The following is an 18,593-nucleotide window of genomic DNA, read 5'->3' as shown; positions in this document are numbered from 1 at the left end:
TCCAGTCATCGCTGATTTTTGGACTAAGGTTTTGTGTAAACATTGATCTAGTATCTCGTATAGTGAAGCAGAACTATTTGGATCTTGGTGACTGCATAGGATAATGAAATTAAAATCAAATCAAAATAAACCATATTAATTGCACATGGTATTATCTTTTGATAACAATCACTATTTCCTACACTACTATAGGTGCTTTCTGCTTCACATTAATTTCTTTATTTAAAAGCACAGGTACCAACATTTTTCTGTCTCAAACCATTCTAGGTTCTGGAAGAGAAGCAAGCTGAGATTGAGGAGCTGAAGTCTCAGATTGAACATCTCCAAGGAGATCAGGAGCGCATGCGGCACGACAAGGAGCAGGAGGTGGAGCAGCTGCACGAGGTCATAGAGAAGCTGCAGGAGGAGCTGGCCCAGTTGGGGCCCAACCGCCATGAAGTCAGCGACTCTCAGGGCAGCCCTGAGCCACAGGACTTCTGGCAGAATCACAGCCAGGAGGACAGCTTGGGCCACGAGCTAGCCAGTCATAGCCTACAGTCCTCAAAGGCCCGGCTGAAAGAGCTGGAAGGACAGCTGCATCTGGCGTCCATGGAAAAAGACTCCATCCAAAAGCTCCTTCAGACCCAGGAGGAGACCTTCAGGGCTCAGGTGGAAGGCCTGGGAAAGACCCTGCAAGTTGAACGCCGGCAGCTTGAAGGCCTCCAGGATGAGTGCAGCCTGCTGCGTGCCCACCTGTCTCAGCGCCAGGCAGAGGTGGACCTGCTGGCTGGCCGTGTGCAGGAGCTGGAGGACATCTTGAGAGAGCGGGAGGCCCAGCTGGTGGAGACAGAGCTGCAGCTGAAGACAGCCGAGGAGAGGAGGGCGGGAGTGGTGGCAGACCTGGGGCACCTCCCAGAAAAGGTGGCAGAGCTGGAGAACGAGCTGCGCCAGAGACAAGCTGAGGCAGAGGAGCTCGGGAACGTCAAGAGGGAGAAATCCCATCTGGACTCCCAGTTGCACAAGCTGCAGGAGCAAGAGGTGCAGAGCAGGGAGAGTGCAGAGACTCTACAGGTTGAAGTACAGAAACTGCAAACCCAGGTGAACGAGGGCTTCACGGAAATTCAGACTCTTGTGACCGTGAAAACGGAACTATACGCAGAGTGTCAGGCACTGCGGCAGAGGGAGAGGTGTCTCCAGGAGGAGATCGAAAGACTGAGGAATGAAATTACCTCAAAGAGCTCCGAAGTTCAGGAGCTGAAATCGCAGCTAGAGGACAAGAGCGCCAGGAGCTCAGAAGTACAGACAGAAGTACTGGTAAGTCCAACTTGGGGTGTGACAGATTCCTGGGCTTCCCACGCATTAGTGTGACTGAAGTGGAGACCTACTGCTCAAAGAATTATATTCACTGCATTGCTGTATTACAATGGGGTGGGGGTGGTGGGGGAGGTTAAAGGGAGGGAAGTAATAGGTTTAAGTGGAGAAAGTCCTATGTGTAATAAAAACATTTTAGACATTGAAGGGCAAATGGCATGGGGTAAAACACTTGACCTGATGAACACTACATTTAACATGGTGTGAATTTGATCCTTTTTTTTGGTACTAGTGTTTCCAAGTGCTGAAATGTTTTTTTTTAGAATTCTGTATATTTGGTTCATACCATCGTTTGATTCACTTTTTGGTTTTAATGTCACTGGCTGCTAATCTATACACTCTGCAAGACTGCAGTGTCAATGTCTGGTTAAACTTGGGCCCAGGAGCTGCAGGGAGTCAGAGCAGGTGGCCATCAGCTGTCTGCTCCAGGGGGGGCCGAATAAGGCAGCTAAATGGTGTCAGTTGCAGCTGCATGTTGTTCAGCCAGTGTAGATCTTGTTTGGAACCATTTCTCCTGCACTGTTTGACTTGTAACTAAGATGCACCTTGACTCTGTTTTGGTCACTTTATTCGGTTTTGGCGGTATGGAAATCTCTACTTTTTTTGCTATTTAAACTATTGAGATGCGGTAAGAAAGCTAACCAACAAAAGTATGTGTGCCTAATCATGTTGTGTTCATTTCTGGTTTAGTTTGATTTTACCGGCATCCTCAATACTATAATTAGTAGAGGAAAAGAGAAGGGAAATAGTATTACATAATACATCTACGTAATGTTATGTTCTGTATAACTGCAGCCAAGCTATGCATGTTTTATGGAAAAATGTTATACACTTGTGAAACAGATTGGATTGATTTAGCTCTTGGTGAGCTGGCTGCCTTTACATATGACCTCCAGTGTGCCAGTCACAGGAAAAGGAAGTGTGTGTGTGTGTGTGTGTGTGTGTGTGTGTGTGTGTGTGTGTGTTACGGGAATGAGGAACTCCTGAGCTGTGAAGGCTGCACATCTGTAAGATTTGTGGTATTTACTGGTGGGTTTTGTTTCTGCATGGACCTTTTTATAGAAATAATTAAATTTTTAATTGATCTCACTGCTGACGGGGTAAAAATCAGGATTGTGTTGCTTGGGAATAGATTAATAGTGTGTTCCCATTTTAAGCTGCTGCTGCTGACTTTGATTAGAAGTTATGGTTCTGCTTTAGATTAAGTTAATTTTAGAAATGATAGCGATGTAATCTTGCCCCACCCTTTTGCCTGAAGCTGTTTGTTTGGGTGCAGGCTCATTTGTATACGCTGTTTTCCTTTTTTGTGTGTGTATGTGTGGAAAACATTTTAATCTGTTTTAGTGCAGAGGACCCGCCCCTGGTTGATCAGTTTATAGTAGTCTCAAGGACTGATCAGACTGTCTTTTTCAGACGTGTGCAGAGGAGACGCTGGCCAAAGCAGAGAGTGCCCTGCGGCAGAAGGAAGAGCAGCTTGGTCAGCTGAAGCAGGAGCATGAGGCCCTGAGGGCGGAGCTAGCGGTGCTGAAGGAGGGCCTGAGCTCCAGCACTGAGAGAGCAGAGAAACTGCAGGAGGAGGGGCAGGTACTACAGCCCCGCCCACCATATTAGACTGACTTTAAATTGTTTACATTCTTTTGCTTGAGCGTGAATTTTTCATTTAAACAAATAATTGAAAGGTTAAAAGTAAATGTAGCATCACTCTGTTGTAGCCGAGTTTCAGACTTGTACCTCTATAGAAGGGATTTCACGATACTAGAATTTTGAACTTTGATAGGATACCAGTTCAAATTCACGATACTCAATACCACCCAAAAATAAATCTGCACACACAACATACATTAACATTTCTTTCATAAAGATAAAATTTTCACTCCAGATTAAATGGGCAGGAGCAGTAAACACAAGTATCAGTATTAAGTTAACTTTTTTCAGAATTCAGTAACCATTCAAACATTTTCTTCAGAACAATACAGGTGTGCAGGTAGCTAATAACACAGGTATATTTGGTAATTTATTTGACAGACATAACACAGAGCAGTGACTGGTTTAATCTGGCTTGTTAGTAACCAATCAATTTTGAAAAAATAAGAAATACTTACATTTTCAATGTGAATGCAGTGTTGCTGCCATGAAAATGTGTGATCATGTAAAATAAGTTTAATCCAGCTGTTTATTTTTCATTTTCTTCACACATCTGTTTTATAAAGGATACACACATTTTGCGGGTGCGGTGGTTGTATTTAATCTGAAATCTCGGTGGTTCTAGTGTTAAGAGCTCACCGAATGTAATCAGAATCCAATCAATAACAAACTTGAATGAAAATACTACAGAAAAGTGTTGCAATGTATTTGTGATAATTCAGGCTTTCCTTCTGTTTTTCTGCTGGAAATCTGAAATGACAGGGCTTTAGGTCCATCATAAAGGGAATCACTCGGAACACAACAAGTTTGTTTTATCTCACTTCTGGAATTTTCATGATGCAAGTAGAGTACTCCGATACTTCAGTATTACTGAATGCATAGCTCAGAACAGATTCTGAAATTTATCGAGGTTTATTTATTTTTGACAACCATACTCCATAGTCAACCAATTTATTCCACTCTGCTGAATAAACTGAAGCTTTATAAAATGGGCAACTAATACTTCAGAACCTCAGGTATTATCTGGACAGTTTCGGTTTAACTACTTGTAATCCTGTAATGCATACTAAACTGAATTGCGTTGGTTTCTCTCAGACAAAAGACAGAGCCGTGGCTGAGCTGGAAGTTGACAATCAGAGGTTGAAGTCGAAGCTGCAAGGCCTACAGGCTGACCTGGCCATGCAGGAGGAGGAGCTGGCCTTCCAGCAGAGGGAGCTGCATCAGATGAAAGAACACTACAGCTCCCAGGCCTTCTCATCGGCCGGAGAAGATAACCTCGATTGCCACAGCTCAGACCGGCCCTCCCCAGAGAAGCACCAGGACTACGTGTCCAGCCTGTCTGGTGAAAGCTCCCTGTCCTCGCCCGAGGTGTTGAGGAAGTACGACGCCAGCGTGGAGCGTGCCACAGGCTTCCACTCCTCCCACTTCTCTGAGCTCAGCACCCTCCACAGCACTGGCCTGGACCTCCTGCACAGCAAGGCCTCCCCCCTGCAGCAGGACTGCTCCCAGCCCCCAGAGCACCTCCCCCCTGACACGGACCACCCCAGCATCTGCTCCCCAGGCTCCCCTTCGGCCTCTGATGGGAACTTCTCGCTGCTGGACTCCATCGAGGCAGAGAAGGTTGGTCATTTGTAACCCATTGCTTAAAATATAATTGTTACTTGGCATCTTTCTGGTCCTGTGACTGCTCTTTAACTTAGCAGCAAAGTTAACTCTCTAGTGGTGTTATATTTTACATCTAGATCTTGTGCGTGCAATTTTAAACTTTTTCTGTCTAATTATGTATAGTTGAAGGAACTTGATGACCTGGAATCAATGCCATCTCCTTCCCCCGTGTGTGCGGCTTCTGCAGTCTCTGTCCAAGAATGGGCCAGCGATGGCTATGGAAGCAGTGAGTTCTAGTCATTCCGCATGGGTTGTATTGACATCCATACACGATTGATTATATTGATTCATGAACACTCTATGCCTGTGGAGGATTATGGAGGGTCGTCTTCCGCTTCTTTTCAGATGCAAGCTCAGAGCTGGGGGCCCGGCTGAAGTTGGAGCTGGAGACGACCGAACGCCTTGACGCCAATTTTGTGGAGTACCTGCAGCAGCGTGGCATGACCCTGCCGGAGAACATGGACAGTGTCGCCGACGGCACAGTGAGACCAGAACAGCAAATCTCTCCTGAGCTTCAGGTACAGGCAGCTCAATGAATGATTGGTCCCATCCATCCAGACCGGATTAGGATGGTGTGGTTTGGTCAATGCAGAATACTCGGTGAAGCTTTTTGTGTTTGTACATCAGGAGTATATAATTAACTTTAATGAGGTGAAGGGGACATAAATGGACTGTCCGGATTAGTTACATATTTCTTTGGGGGTGCCCTAACACAGGTGACTTAGTCTACACTATAAAATGGTTGCAGAAAGTGAATTGCTTTATTTCTTAAGGCTTTGCAGATGCCACTGTATTTTTCTGCAGTCCCTACCTGCCTTTAAAATGATCATTGCTAATCCATGGCTTTTCCAGAGTTAAATCGCAAGCACCTGATGACGAATCGAACATTTATTCCTGTTCCTCTTCCATTAACCTGATGCTGTTGAAACGGACATCTGCACTGTTGCCCCTTCTGTCAGTGTGCCATTATACAATTCTTTTAGTGAAACAAGCCTATTGAATTTGTTCATATTTTAAAAAATTATAATTTAATTTAAAACTTCTCTCTGCTAATGTTTTTGTATAACGTAACTATATAATTACTATAGAATCGGGTAGTACAGAACAAATGCACATTTTAGATTACAAGGTGTCCTTTTGTGAAAGCCAATTTAGAGTTCTCCAAGTTTTCTTGGGCACATGACAGGGTAACCTAAGTGTGTCTTGCGTTGTGTCAAGTGGATGGTAATGGCCTCACTGCATGTTTCTCCAGGGCTTGCTGAGGAAGGTGTATGAGGAGAGCTGCCGGGTGCTGGCCCTCTCCGAACGCCCCTTCCCCACCTCTGTGACTGTCTACCAGCAACCCCTGCCTGCTGGGCCACACAGCTGGCACAAAGAGAAACAGTCACTGCATGAAACCATCCATTCCCTCAAAGAGCTCCTCTCCAAGATGATTGATAAAGAAGAGAAGGTCAGTGTTTTGATATAGCGGCAGGAAAGATCAGGGTTCCTAACTGGACCTATGCTTAGCAGGGTATTAAATGTTCGTCTTTCTCTGCCCCTGTGCAGCACGGTGATGGGCTGGACTGGCGCAGGGAGCTGCTGCAGGCCGTGCGCAGTGTGTTCGACAGTGAGAGGGACTGGCTCAGGTCTGAACTCCACGCCATGATCGTCAGCAAGGGGCCCGAGGACATGAGCCCCTTCGTAGAGCGGCTGGAACGGCTGCTTAAAGACCAGGTGAACACCCCCCTCTGTGAGCCCTCAGGCATACAGCTTGCTAGTGATACCTGGTTTGGGGGACATTTTAAAGTTATCTTGGCAAACCTTTCAGCATTGGATCTCTATGTGGAGAAGTAGTTACTTAAAGAGTGCAGAGTTATTTGTATTGTTATCAATATCCGTTACAAGATGTAGCCTGTGAGTATTGGACAATTAGCAATTATTGTTTATGTAAGTTTACCAAATTAGCCCGAGAACCTCTTTAAAAGGAGCAAATCAATCACTATTTTGAGTAACTTACCAAACAGTTTGTCTGAAGCAGTCTACTTTTCCTGCACAATGTCTTTTTCTTTTTATCTTAACAGTTTAAATTTAGTTGCAGTGTATAGATTGTGCATCTGTGCTGGTGTTGTAAGCAGTGCTGTCTGTGTGTGTGTGTGTGTGTGTGTGTGTGTGTGTGTGTGCGCGTGTTGTATAGGAGCAGCAGCAGCAGCAGTCTCTGCAGCGCCTTCTCTCTGCGGACCGCAGCAGCCTGCTGGCAGAGGTGCACAACCTACAGGCCCAGCTGCATATCTGCAGCCTGCAGAGCCAGGAGCAGCTGCAGCAACTGCACGGCACACTGAGCAGCACTGAGGAGCAGGGCAGCCAGCGCCAACACCAGCTGCACAGGCAGGGTGAGCTGCACACATGCCCCTTCACACGGCTTGTTAAATGCCACAGCTAAAATGGCACCAGGCTAAATCGGTCTGAGGCGTTATTAAAGTTAAATGGGATAATTTACAGCATTAAACAGATGCTCTACTAATGAGGTGTCTCACTATGGTTTAGATTTTTCATATGCATTGTTGTGATCCTAAGTTTAATGTTTTATCACTGATGTAAAATTGAAGTTTTTGCCTTTTAATTTGCCAGTAAATCCTTTTAAGCAAATGGATGTCTTTTTTTGGAAGTGTTTCTCGCATAGTATGTTCAGCCAATAGAAATAGACCTGACAGTGGTTTTGTTCGATAGCTTTCTTCCATCGAATGCAGAGGTGTGTGGTGAACACTGTCCTGTGTTTCTCTGTAGTGGAGCTGCTGGAATACAAGCTACAGCAGGAGCGGACGCTGGTGGGCGACCTGCAGAACTCGCTGACGGCAGAGCAGACAAGGTCGTCCGAATGGCGCGCCCACCTCCGCACCGAGCAGGAGGCTGTGACTGAGCTGAAGAAGGAGCTGGCCAAATCCAGCCAGGAGCTGCAGAGGGCTTCCAAGGCACAGCAGGAGTTGCAGAATGAGATCCGAAAGCTGAGGTATGGGCCGGGCACTAGGTCCATTGTGTTTTTTTTGCTCTTGGTGAGCAGCTCTTAATCTCTTGGAGGACCTTTTTCTCTTGAGCCTTGTTATTCATAATCAAAGGAATGCATCTTTAATGCTGTGCTTTGTTTCACACTGTGCCCATCTGTGACTCTTCAATACAAAGGTGGCATTCATATTGTGGTTATCATCCAGCTAGGAGATTTTTCATCTTGTGTTGCATTGTGTACATTTTCATATCAGTTGTTCATGTGGATATTTGTTAGATATTTTGAATACTCTATTAGTCCATGCTTCTAAAAAGCAGCATTTTTGGTTGAGCCTGCTGTGCCACATGTGTCTGGCAGGTGTAAGCTGGAGAGTGTGGAGGCTGAGCAGAGCACCTGTACGGAAGCTCTGGAGAAGGAGCAACACAGAGCACAAGAGCTGCAGGCGGAGCTGGACCAGGAGAGACTGCACCTCCGGCACCGACAGGACCAGGAGGGACAGACGCACGAGGTGAACGGCGCCTGACATTAGACGTAAAGAAACTGTACGGGCTGTAGGATTTGTCTGACTTGTGCACTGTTTTGAGATTAAATGCACAATCATACAAAATAATGCGCAGAATGAAGGTAACGTTGCACTCGCCATAGTAGTGTAGGCCACAGTTTGTGGAGAATAATCCGAATCAATCATCCAAATTCCAAAAACCAAATTTATTTTTTAAACTGCAGTTTTTTTCAATTGAAATAAGTTAGAAAATGTAATTCCAAACTTCAAAACCTTTAAAACATAACTTTAGACATAGTAGCTAGTGTTTACTAGTGTTGATCATTTTCCTTTGGCTACGGTCTTTCTGAAACATCCACTAATACAGCCCGGATTGTGTCTTTTGTGTTGGAAAGCTTTCATTTACCATCTCGCACACCGTTGCTTGCGGCTCAGTGTGATGTTTTCTTTCACAGCGCCAAATTTAACCAATGATTTTCAGTGGCACTGTAAATTATGCAAGTGTTTATTTTCTCAAGGACTGTTGTCGTTCAGCTATTTTTGCTGCAATTATTAATCATTAAATATTTTGTGTAATCGGATCCTCTTGGCAGGACTCCCAAAATATTATGAGCTTTTGAAAACAGTGATGCCTCCTCTGTAAACTGGTGTGCTCACCTACCTGTTGCTAAACCACACAGGTGCTGCGACTGTCACTGGAAGAGCGCAACCTCCAGAACAGCCAGCTGTGCAGCGCCCTGGAGCAGGAGCGCACCACCTGCAGCAACCTGCGCAAGGAGCTGCAGATCGAGCAGTCCCGCTGTGAGGCCCTCATCTCCCAGGAGAGGAGCAGGCTGAAGGAGCTGGAGTGGCAGCTGGAGCAGGAGCGCTCCCGCTGTGCTGAGCTGCAGGACAGACTGGCCCAGGAGCAGCAGCGGCTCCTGGACGAGTTTGGCCAGAAGTTGAAGGATGAGTCCCAGGGCCGGGAGGGAGCTGCCAGCCAGGACAGGACCTTCATCCAGGAGCTGCAGGCCCAGCTGGAGCAGGAGAGGGCGCGGGGCCTGGAGCTGGCTGCCATGATGGAGAACACCCAGCAGCAGGTCATCCACGCCAAGCGGCAGCTGGAGGCGGAGGCCCAGCAGAGTCGCGACAGCCTGCAGAGGGAGCAGGAAGCCAGCGCCAAGCTCCGCACCACCCTGGACAGCCTGCAGAGCCAAAGAATGGAGGCAGGGCATAGCCTGGAGGTGGAGAGGCAGAGGGCTAACCAGCAGCAGGCTGAGCTAGAAGAGCTGCGGGAAAAGATCCAGGCCCTGAAGGAGAAGGAGAGAGTCCGGGAAGAGCAGAGGGAGAGGCAGAGGAGACAGGATCGGCAGGAGTTGGCGGAGAGAGAACGCAGGAATGAGCGCACTAATGAGAAACTGGTGAGGATATTACATGGGCTCTGCAGGTTTACTTAATCTCCTTATAACTGGTTTAAGAGAATCTGTAATATGCCCATTATTAAATTAGAATTTGAATGCATCTTATTGACGTTTTAAAGCTTCTGCAGTTTCTTCAGGACTTCTGACTGCATCAGTCTTGAACAGACTGGGATTGAATGTCTGTCTTCTGTCCCGTGTTTTGTGTCTCAGCATGAGGTGGAGCTGCAGAGACTGAGGGACCAGCAGCGCATCCGGCAGCTGCAGCAGACACTGGCCGAGCTGGAGGAGCAGGAGAGAGAGAAGACTTTCCAGAAATGCAAGCAGAGCCACCTCCCTCCTCCTATGGAAATGGACGCTGCCCAGCTGCACCACCAGCAGCTGCAGTTCACCCAGCAGCAGCTCCAGCTGGCCATGCTCAGACTGAAGGACTTCATCCACAGCTCTCGCGATGGGTAACCAGTTTTTTTGTTTTGCACTGCAATAGATAAACCGAAGCAACAAATCAGAAAACGATCAATACGAAAGCAGTCAGATTGATTTTGTCTGTCCACACGAATGTTGTACAGGACCAGCAAGGGCCGTCTGTGCGATGACGATGATCTCCGCTATTTGCTGAGGACTTTGACTGGCCTTGACCGAGATCTACAGCAGCTGTGCTCCAGCACTCAGGTGAGTGAGGATAGATATGAAACTCAAACATGCAGTGGCTTATATTGGAGAATCATACAGCTGGTTAATTGCTCATCTAGGTTTCCAGGTGCGCAATAACTTTTCTACAGGCACAAATGCGATTGCCTTGGTTTATAGACTCACCTAAAGGATTATTAGGAACACCATACTAATACTGTGTTTGACCCCCTTTCGCCTTCAGAACTGCCTTAATTCTACGTGGCATTGATTCAACAAGGTGCTGAAAGCATTCTTTAGAAATGTTGGCCCATATTGATAGGATAGCATCTTGCAGTTGATGGAGATTTGTGGGATGCACATCCAGGGCACGAAGCTCCCGTTCCACCACATCCCAAAGATGCTCTATTGGGTTGAGATCTGGTGACTGTGGGGGCCAGTTTAGTACAGTGAACTCATTGTCATGTTCAAGAAACCAATTTGAAATGATTCGACCTTTGTGACATGGTGCATTATCCTGCTGGAAGTAGCCATCAGAGGATGGGTACATGGTGGTCATAAAGGGATGGACATGGTCAGAAACAATGCTCAGGTAGGCCGTGGCATTTAAACGATGCCCAATTGGCACTAAGGGGCCTAAAGTGTGTCAAGAAAACATCCCCCACACCATTACACCACCACCACCAGCCTGCACAGTGGTAACAAGGCATGATGGATCCATGTTCTCATTCTGTTTACGCCAAATTCTGACTCTACCATCTGAATGTCTCAACAGAGATCGAGACTCATCAGACCAGGCAACATTTTTCCAGTCTTCAACTGTCCATCAACAAGGCATTTTCGCCCACAGGACTGCCGCATACTGGATGTTTTTCCCTTTTCACACCATTCTTTGTAAACCCTAGAAATGGTTGTGCGTGAACATCCCAGTAACTGAGCAGATTGTGAAATACTCAGACCGGCCCGTCTGGTACCAACAACCATGCCACGCTCAAAATTGCTTAAATCGCCTTTCTTTCCCATTCAGACATTCAGTTTGGAGTTCAGGAGATTGTCTTGACCAGGACCACACCCCTAAATGCATTGAAGCAACTGCCATGTGATTGGTTGGTTAGATAATTGCATTAATGAGAAATTGAACAGGTGCTCCTAATAATCCTTTAGGTGAGTGTATATTGCCTTTCAACTTGACAAAATCTGATTGTGCCCTGCAGAGGCCGTCCCAAGCCTCGTCGAGCCTGCCTGACCGCTTGCTGAGGGAGAACGCAGATTTAACCAGCCGACTGACCGCACTAACTGAGGAGAAGGTGGACCTGAAACGGTCCATCGCTCGCCTGGAGAAGGAGGTGCAGACCCAGCACAGGGCTGCCCGAGAGGAGGTAAAACAAAAAAATAAGTGTACATAATGCAAATAAAATACCATATAAAAATGTCTTGGTTTTGGTTCAATGCTAGCAAAATTGCCAACTACAACCATGAGATCAAATCTGAAGTGACCTCTGGTCCTGGCTCTTCCAGATGAGCACTCCAGAGCTCCACAATGCCACGCTGTCATCGGAGAAGCTGGCCTGGCAGAAGGAGAGGGCTTTCCTGCAGGCAGCCCTCAGGAAAGCGGAGTCCGAGCTCTCCAGAGTGACCGCCGAGATCGAGAACCGACCAGTGGTTGACATCACTGGCAACAAGGTACTTGTTCCTGTACTGTCTGTGCTGCCTACCGGTCTGTGTACATTTGTTTTAGGAGAAAATTAAACCTGGCACAAAATTCTTGGATTCTCTACATACTTTAAGAAAGTCCACTGTACCAGCAGACTTTTTTTTAATGATTCATTCATGGTTTAGTTTCGATTTTAAACCAACGAACCTCCATTTTAAGAAACCTCAATTCAGGTGTGTACAGCTGCAAATTCCCCAAGAGCAATATTTCCTAGACAGATTAAACAATATGCATTGAATTTCAATTTCGCTGTGTAGTTCCAGCGACTGTATGGGAAGTACCTGAGGGCTGAGAGCTTCAGGAAGGCCCTGGTGTACCAGAAGAAATACCTGCTGCTGCTGCTGGGAGGCTTTCAGGACTGTGAGCAAGCCACCCTGTCCCTCATCGCCAGAATGGGCGTCTACCCATCCCCCGGGGATCTCCAGGAGTCGGCCCTACGCTCCAGACCCATCAACAAGTTCCGATCCGCTGTCCGAGTAGTGATCGCCATCTCCAGGTTAGTGCTGGGAAAAGGAGTTACAGAGAAGCTGTTCAACATAGTGTCCAGGTGCGATCTAGAAATGAACGTATGAGGAAGAACGTCAACAGGGTGTCACAGTTTATATAAACTAATAAAAATAAAAAAAAAAGGAAAACCTGAGCTTTGGAACTGTCGTAGCTCAAGTGACAAACTTGAATCACAAGACAATGAGAACCTTTTAATTATTTACCCCATAAGCACTATTGCTTACTCATAAACTAGTGATTTGACTGAGACTCTGAGAGCTGCTGACCTCAAACCTTGATAGGTGTTACTGCTGACTTGACTTGTCCGTTTGTGTCATCTGCAGATTGAGGTTTTTGGTGAGGAAGTGGCAGAAGGCCACCAGAAAAGGTCAGTCGACAGCGGTGATTGTGAATGGAGCCGGCAATGGTGAGGAGACCTGGGTGATGGTGGTTAAATATTGTATCCTCAAATGATTGATTCCACACACACGGCCTATTCAATTTCCTCTTGCATCTTTTGAAATGGTAGTGTTTCTTAAAGGGATTAACACAGGCACCATATCGTGGTATAAATGGAGTAAAAGAGGTCTCCATTTTCAAGAACTTATCTCTCCTGGCTCTCGCCCCAGACCCGGCTGTCAGGAGTGAAGTGTTGAGACCGCAGCATCCCGGGGTCATCTCCAACTCCCCCCCAACCCGAGACGTGACGATCTCCTCGAGAAATGTCTTCACACACGTGGTCCACTCGCCCAAGTCTCCTTTCCTGTCGCACAACAGGTAAATCTAACCAGCTCTTGCTTGAACAATATGCGAGTCAGTTTTTCACCACATTGGCAGCATGTTGGACATAACTGGACTGTACTGTTGGTGGGGATGTTGAGATCCAGATGGCTTGTGTGATTCTTCTTAATTTTCAAGTGATCAGTGTTACAGCACACAATACGAGCACTGAGCTTTTTGTCAATGAGGTTTAAAGCACTGTGCTGTGCTTTGGTGGTGAGCAGCACACCTCTCTGACAATCTTTGCATCACAACCTGCTTTAGTGTTTATATAATGTGATATTTTATATAACATATTGCATATTTTGTTTTTATGACTTTTTACAAGTTTCATTTTATAAGCTGTGTAATCGGCATGTACTCTATGCAGACAAATTTAAGTCTGGAAGTATAACAGACTTTGACATTGGCCTGTCAGTCCTAGGTCGTATCCCAGTGCGATGGTGCGGTCCAGTGAGCGCTCCCTCACTCCCTCCCAGGACCCCGAGCGCACCCTGACACAGTACATCCAGCACCTGGAGACCATACAGCAACGCCTGGGGGGTCTGCAGCCAGGTGAGCAGAGCCCACCCCTGTCCTTAACTGCACTCCAGCACCGTGATCAGAGATCTCTGCTGCCATGGTCTAGAATATCAGACGACTTGGTGCGATACTCCAGTCAAACAGGGTTGTTTAGGGTTAAGAGAACGTCTGTTCCATTTCCCACTTCTCTTCGCTTGCAACACTTGGGAACCAGGAAATTCATTGATTTTTATGAAGGCCTGGTTACACGAGACAATGCGCAAAGGACTTGGTCAACATTGTTTTGGTATTGTATCAGTAATATGTAGGTAAGATCAGTGAAATCTGTACCTCCTGGTTTACTTTTTTTTTTTTTTTAAAGCTAGTTAGTGAAATTGGCTCGTTCCTAACAAGGTTTTTTGTTTTCTTGACACAGTATATTACCATCCTGTAAATGTGCCTCAGGGGAGAGAGCAGAGTCAGGTGAAACGCGTCAGTGATTTGATTGGATACCGTCGAAAGTGGTTGCTTGAAAATAGAACCTATTTGCATTGTCCCTCGCCTGTTTTGCAGTTCTTCTCAGGTGAGTTTCTGTTGATGCACTGCTGGGTGGTACAGCAAACGATTGTAGCTCCTGTCAGCCGTGAAAGACTGAGGTTGCTTGAACGTTTCTCTCGTGTAATCAGGCCTAAGATTTGATAAATGGATCATTGACTCACTTCTGGTTTTGGGTACTTTGGCTTCCTGTCTTCTACCTTTTTATTTATTTTAGCAATTCTGTAATCATTCTCTTTTGTTCAGGTTCACCAGCTGGACTCTTCTATTCCAGAAAATCGGACAGATGAAGGAACATTTCTGAAGTGTATTGGAAGACATATCCTGGTCTTTGGCACTATATGTATAGATGTATTTAAATAGTACAGGTTTTATCTTTTAGCAGTGTATTCATTTGTCTTTTTTAAAACAAGATTAAATCTTTATTTTAATTATATCTGGAGGTTTGCCTCACCATGTAAATCACCATGTAAGAGGTCACCTGAAAGTGCAGCTTGTTTTCTTGTGTAAATATTTTCACGTTTGTTAACACTGTTACTACACTTGTACATATTGTTCTTAGTTTGTACATGAAGCCAAATTAAGTTCTTCACTGTTTGAAAGCACAATGATAAACACACATGTTTTGTAATGTATTTTTTTTAAATCTTTTTTTACATCTGGCTTTCTACCAAATGAATAAATCTTTTAATTACCATACATCTTCAGATTGGTGTTAATTCTCTGAATACTGAACCTGAAACTATGAAGAATTGTATTTTAAAGATCTTTCTCATTTTATTTTTTAAATATGTGTCTGTCTCAACACCAGAGGCACATGGAGGCCATGTAGCACAGTATACACTGAGAAATGTAGCTCCATTTTAGCTGCTTTGCTGACCAGTTTGAGTTTTTAGAATAAGCTAGACATTATTTCACTGGTAACTGGTTTTACCATTTAGGTTGTTACAGAGTGGGGGAAAAAATACAAACCATAATGTTACTGTAGACATTTTATGTTTCACTACCTGTAGAGAAGAAAATGGAAAGGAGAGAAGTTTAAAACAGGCGAAGGAGTGTTTTAGGAGAATCTTTTTATTCATGAAAAATGTTATTTCCTTGGGGATGTGATGGGGTTGCAGGTCATCAGAGAGGGGGGAGTATTGATACTAGATCAAACTTTGTTCTTCATCCAGACTCATACAAGACCACCTTGTGGAAGAAATGGGGGGGGGAAAACAAATCAGAAATCATTATCTAATTAAATGATATGCTTACATCTCATATTTATAAAAGACTATATTAAGACTATCTGCAACCCTTTTAACACTGACCTGTTTTTGCACTGACATTTAGTAAGTGATTTAACTATTTGATGGATTCCACATTGTTTCCATGTTTTGGACAGTAGTTGAAAACCTATATTTATATATAAAAAAAAAAAAGTGTGTGGTCACCACTGGAATTGGTTTGTATGTATTAGTTTGATAGTGAACTGGAGTTTGCTTTGACTGTTGCTATTGAGCTGTGGAAGCTTAGACTTGAAATAAACTGCCTCTATGCTGGCGATGGTGTGTGTAAATTGGAGTGTTTTATCTCACCACATTCATAGAGGAGGTTTATTTTGTGTATGTCCAGGGTGCTGGGGCCTTCGCGCTGTCCAATTGCAACATTAGGGTTTGGTTTGGGGATGATTGTTGGTCCACCGTCCTCTGAGAAAGCATACCTGGGGAGTGAGATGGATACAAATTGATCAGTTTAGGTCTCCCTTACCATGAGTTTTATCCCATTAGACACTGAAGTCTCCAGTCACCCCATATCACACAGCTGCAAGTACACTGCTGCTTGCTCAGAAAGTGTCCTCCAGTGTTGACTGCCCTCTTTGGTCACCTTGTGAATTGAAGTGATAACCAGATTTCCCCCACTTCAGTCTTCCTGAGTGACAATTGAAGTCCCAGAAACAAGGAGTATACTATATATTCTTCAGTTTCCTAACCCTGATATATAATGGTAAACCTGAACATGATTGTTTCAGATTTTTTTGTAATGCCACCCACCGACTTATCTTGGCATGTGGAGTCTGGTGTTACCTTGGTCAGCTCCGCCAATACTTACTTTCCGTAGTGCATTAAGGATCCGTAGTCATAGATGGTGTTCAGATTGTTTGTATTGTACTTCTGGAAGTTATGCTCCCGGTCTGTAGGGACAAAATGAAGTTTAAAGTTGGAGAGGAAGACACTTTCCCTAGCATCTGTGGCACTCTCAAGAGTTGCCTTAAAAGCTCCAGGGGGAAGCAGAGTCTTCAATGGCCTGTGCGGTCTACTCCACAAACCTGTGTGGCTACTGACCTTTCAGGATGTTCTCCCACACGATGGTGACGTGGTCGTCTCTGTCGGAGCGGGACTGCTCGTGGACGAAGCCCAGCGCATGCATGAACTCGTGGGTGGCAATGCCAGACCACATGCAGCCCGGGGCCTGCAGGGACAGCGGCTGGGTGCCACCATTGACGCCAAGGAAGGACCAGCACCTGCAAGAGGCACTTTAAACTCAGACCCACACTGGACAGAATGGTGAGGGCATTGTTTTGATTTAACCTGTTTTGCTCTGGGGAATTTGCTCATTGTGTTGTAAAGAACTAGAGTAGGGGGAAACCATTCCAGTACTTGAGGCTAAAGGAGTTTGTTCTTGTAATTTCACCCCAGAAGTCCAATCACCAATTTATTACATGTCAAAATCAGTTGCTATTTGAAAGGTATCTATAAAACCTACAGGATCTTGCCTATATTTTCATACCCTCATCCTAAAATACAGCTGCTGTGAATTTAATAACTCATTTAATAATTAACAAAGTCCATAGAATACAAAAAAAAAAAACTAATTAATCTCTAAACTCTGAAAGGGAAGACTGACCCAAGTTTATTCTGGATGTCCAAATAGTTGGCTTCGTGGCTGCGTGGCACGAACTTCACACAAGTGCTGGCTGAGATGTCCTGCATGCCAATCTCAATGGTTATTCTGTCCATGTCGTCTGTGAGGTGACCCGAGAAAAGTGCCAGTTATTGTCGAGTACTGAGATCATGCTTTACACCAAGAAATACTGTTGCTTCAAAAGTAAGGCCTTGGTACTTATTGCTCCTGAGGGTTGGAAGAAGGAGCGAAGTAGGATGTGTAAGCTTTGTCATGATCTTGGATGTCTAAAAAAAAAAAAAAAAATCCCCACTACCAACGAAAGCAGTAATTTACACAAGCCAGCAGATGACTGGAGTTTTCAGAAATACTATCAGTTCATTTTAGGAATAGATGCAATTCCTCCACTGGGTAATCGTGCGGTTGCTGAAAGCTGAATCTGAAATGGGTTTTGAAGTAATGTGCTCTAAATTCACTCGCAGGCTGCACATAGGAATCGGATGATTTTGTGGGAAGGCTCTGTTGAATACTCACTGTAATCCGGAGAGATGATGTAAGGAACGTACACGTAGCCGTCCACAGACTTGGGCCACAGGCAGCTGTTCCCTGCACAGCTGATGGCACTGCGCTTGCTTGAGACTGCAATGTCCCCTTCTTTAAAAGTCAGGCCAGTGAGTTTTGGGGACACTGTGAATTTGAGATGGACACTATCATGTCAGAGTGATGACAATTAGAAATCTTGCTGCTGCTGCTCAGTTTGATCTTCATTTAGATATTTTCAAATCCTTTTTCTTCAGGATTCTCAAGAGATGGGTACAGATCAAATAAATGAACCCTTTTTGATCACGTGCACACTGATTTAGAAAATGTAATTGATTGTAATTTAATCTATCTGCAGAAGTTGAGCCAATTTTTGCACTAAACAGCTATACTGTCATTGTATTACACACACAGATAAAAACCTGCATATGCTTCCTACCCAGTAACCAAATAGTGACTGCCTGCTGGTTGCTCTGGGTTGAATTTTCTGCCGTATTAACTTACAATGATACTCGTTGGTTATCAGGATTTTGTCCATTGCGTTCATATCCTTCAGGGCCACAAATTCTCCTGCAACACAAGAAACCATATGTGAAAATGCTTCTGCAGGGTTAGTCCTTCACTGTTTTCTATTTGGCTGTACAAATACCCCAATAAAATCAATGTCCCATTATGAGTACAGCTTCAGAACTCACTATCCAGAAAATCATAGAATCTCAAATCTTCTTGGGTAGCTCACATTAGTTCTCATATTTTACAGTTTCTTGCAGCACAAATTCCTTTTAACAGTTGAAGCAATGAGCTTCCTAATCTAAGGCGACATCTCCCTGGCACTTGGACATTCAATTCCCCAATGTCCTCACTGCACCCAAACCACATGACACTTCAAAATTAATTTCATTTTCTGATGGACATATTTCTGACTTGAAACTGTTCCTGTGTGAGGACTTTCCTCATCCT

At 45.0% G+C, this 18,593-nt stretch overlaps 2 protein-coding genes across 6 annotated transcripts in view; one reads left to right on the top strand and one right to left on the bottom strand.

Annotated features, from left to right (window-relative positions):
- The window catches only part of pcnt (pericentrin), a 50,423-nt gene extending 35,517 nt beyond the window's left edge, over positions 1-14,906 (top strand). For 3 of the 5 annotated variants that reach the window (XM_066688578.1, XM_066688580.1, XM_066688576.1), the window contains 20 exons: positions 268-1,293; positions 2,764-2,934; positions 4,090-4,614; positions 4,783-4,885; positions 5,005-5,177; positions 5,912-6,109; positions 6,208-6,375; positions 6,836-7,031; positions 7,426-7,648; positions 8,000-8,150; positions 8,825-9,544; positions 9,755-9,996; positions 10,111-10,213; positions 11,386-11,550; positions 11,690-11,854; positions 12,143-12,381; positions 12,716-12,798; positions 13,001-13,148; positions 13,570-13,706; positions 14,454-14,906. In XM_066688578.1, the coding sequence (XP_066544675.1) occupies positions 268-1,293; positions 2,764-2,934; positions 4,090-4,614; positions 4,783-4,885; positions 5,005-5,177; positions 5,912-6,109; positions 6,208-6,375; positions 6,836-7,031; positions 7,426-7,648; positions 8,000-8,150; positions 8,825-9,544; positions 9,755-9,996; positions 10,111-10,213; positions 11,386-11,550; positions 11,690-11,854; positions 12,143-12,381; positions 12,716-12,798; positions 13,001-13,148; positions 13,570-13,706; positions 14,454-14,497 (4,980 nt within the window). In that variant the 3' untranslated portion in view covers positions 14,498-14,906. The remainder of the gene's footprint in view (positions 1-267; positions 1,294-2,763; positions 2,935-4,089; positions 4,615-4,782; positions 4,886-5,004; positions 5,178-5,911; positions 6,110-6,207; positions 6,376-6,835; positions 7,032-7,425; positions 7,649-7,999; positions 8,151-8,824; positions 9,545-9,754; positions 9,997-10,110; positions 10,214-11,385; positions 11,551-11,689; positions 11,855-12,142; positions 12,382-12,715; positions 12,799-13,000; positions 13,149-13,569; positions 13,707-14,453) is intronic. The other 2 variants (XM_066688577.1, XM_066688579.1) reach the window with 2 other exon arrangements.
- Positions 14,907-15,276: 370 nt separating this feature from the next.
- Positions 15,277-18,171, bottom strand: LOC136711935 (high choriolytic enzyme 1-like). The gene is made up of 7 exons (XM_066688530.1): positions 18,138-18,171; positions 17,628-17,780; positions 17,097-17,214; positions 16,535-16,713; positions 16,302-16,383; positions 15,788-15,912; positions 15,277-15,398 (listed from the first exon to the last, which is right to left on the bottom strand). The coding sequence occupies exons 1-7, from the start codon at positions 18,169-18,171 to the stop codon at positions 15,385-15,387; spliced, it is 705 nt and encodes a 234-aa protein (XP_066544627.1). The 3' UTR covers positions 15,277-15,384.
- Positions 18,172-18,593: the final 422 nt, after the last annotated feature.

Source organism: Amia ocellicauda, chromosome 16 (assembly GCF_036373705.1).
Source record: "Amia ocellicauda isolate fAmiCal2 chromosome 16, fAmiCal2.hap1, whole genome shotgun sequence".
NCBI lineage: Eukaryota > Metazoa > Chordata > Actinopteri > Amiiformes > Amiidae > Amia > Amia ocellicauda.
Note: the sequence above shows the minus strand (reverse complement) of the source record. Positions and strands in the feature narration are given on the sequence as shown.

Bases quoted from the DNA above. Each gene is read 5' to 3' on its own strand.
- LOC136711935 (XM_066688530.1), bottom strand. From the start codon at position 18,171: ATGGACAAAATCCTGATAACCAACGAGTATCATT. The intron at 17,781-18,137 runs GTAAGTTAATAC...TCAAATTCACAG, and splicing joins GATAACCAACGAGTATCATT to TGTCCCCAAAACTCACTGGC. The intron at 16,384-16,534 runs GTCAGTAGCCAC...TTGTCCCTACAG, and splicing joins GTGGGAGAACATCCTGAAAG to ACCGGGAGCATAACTTCCAG.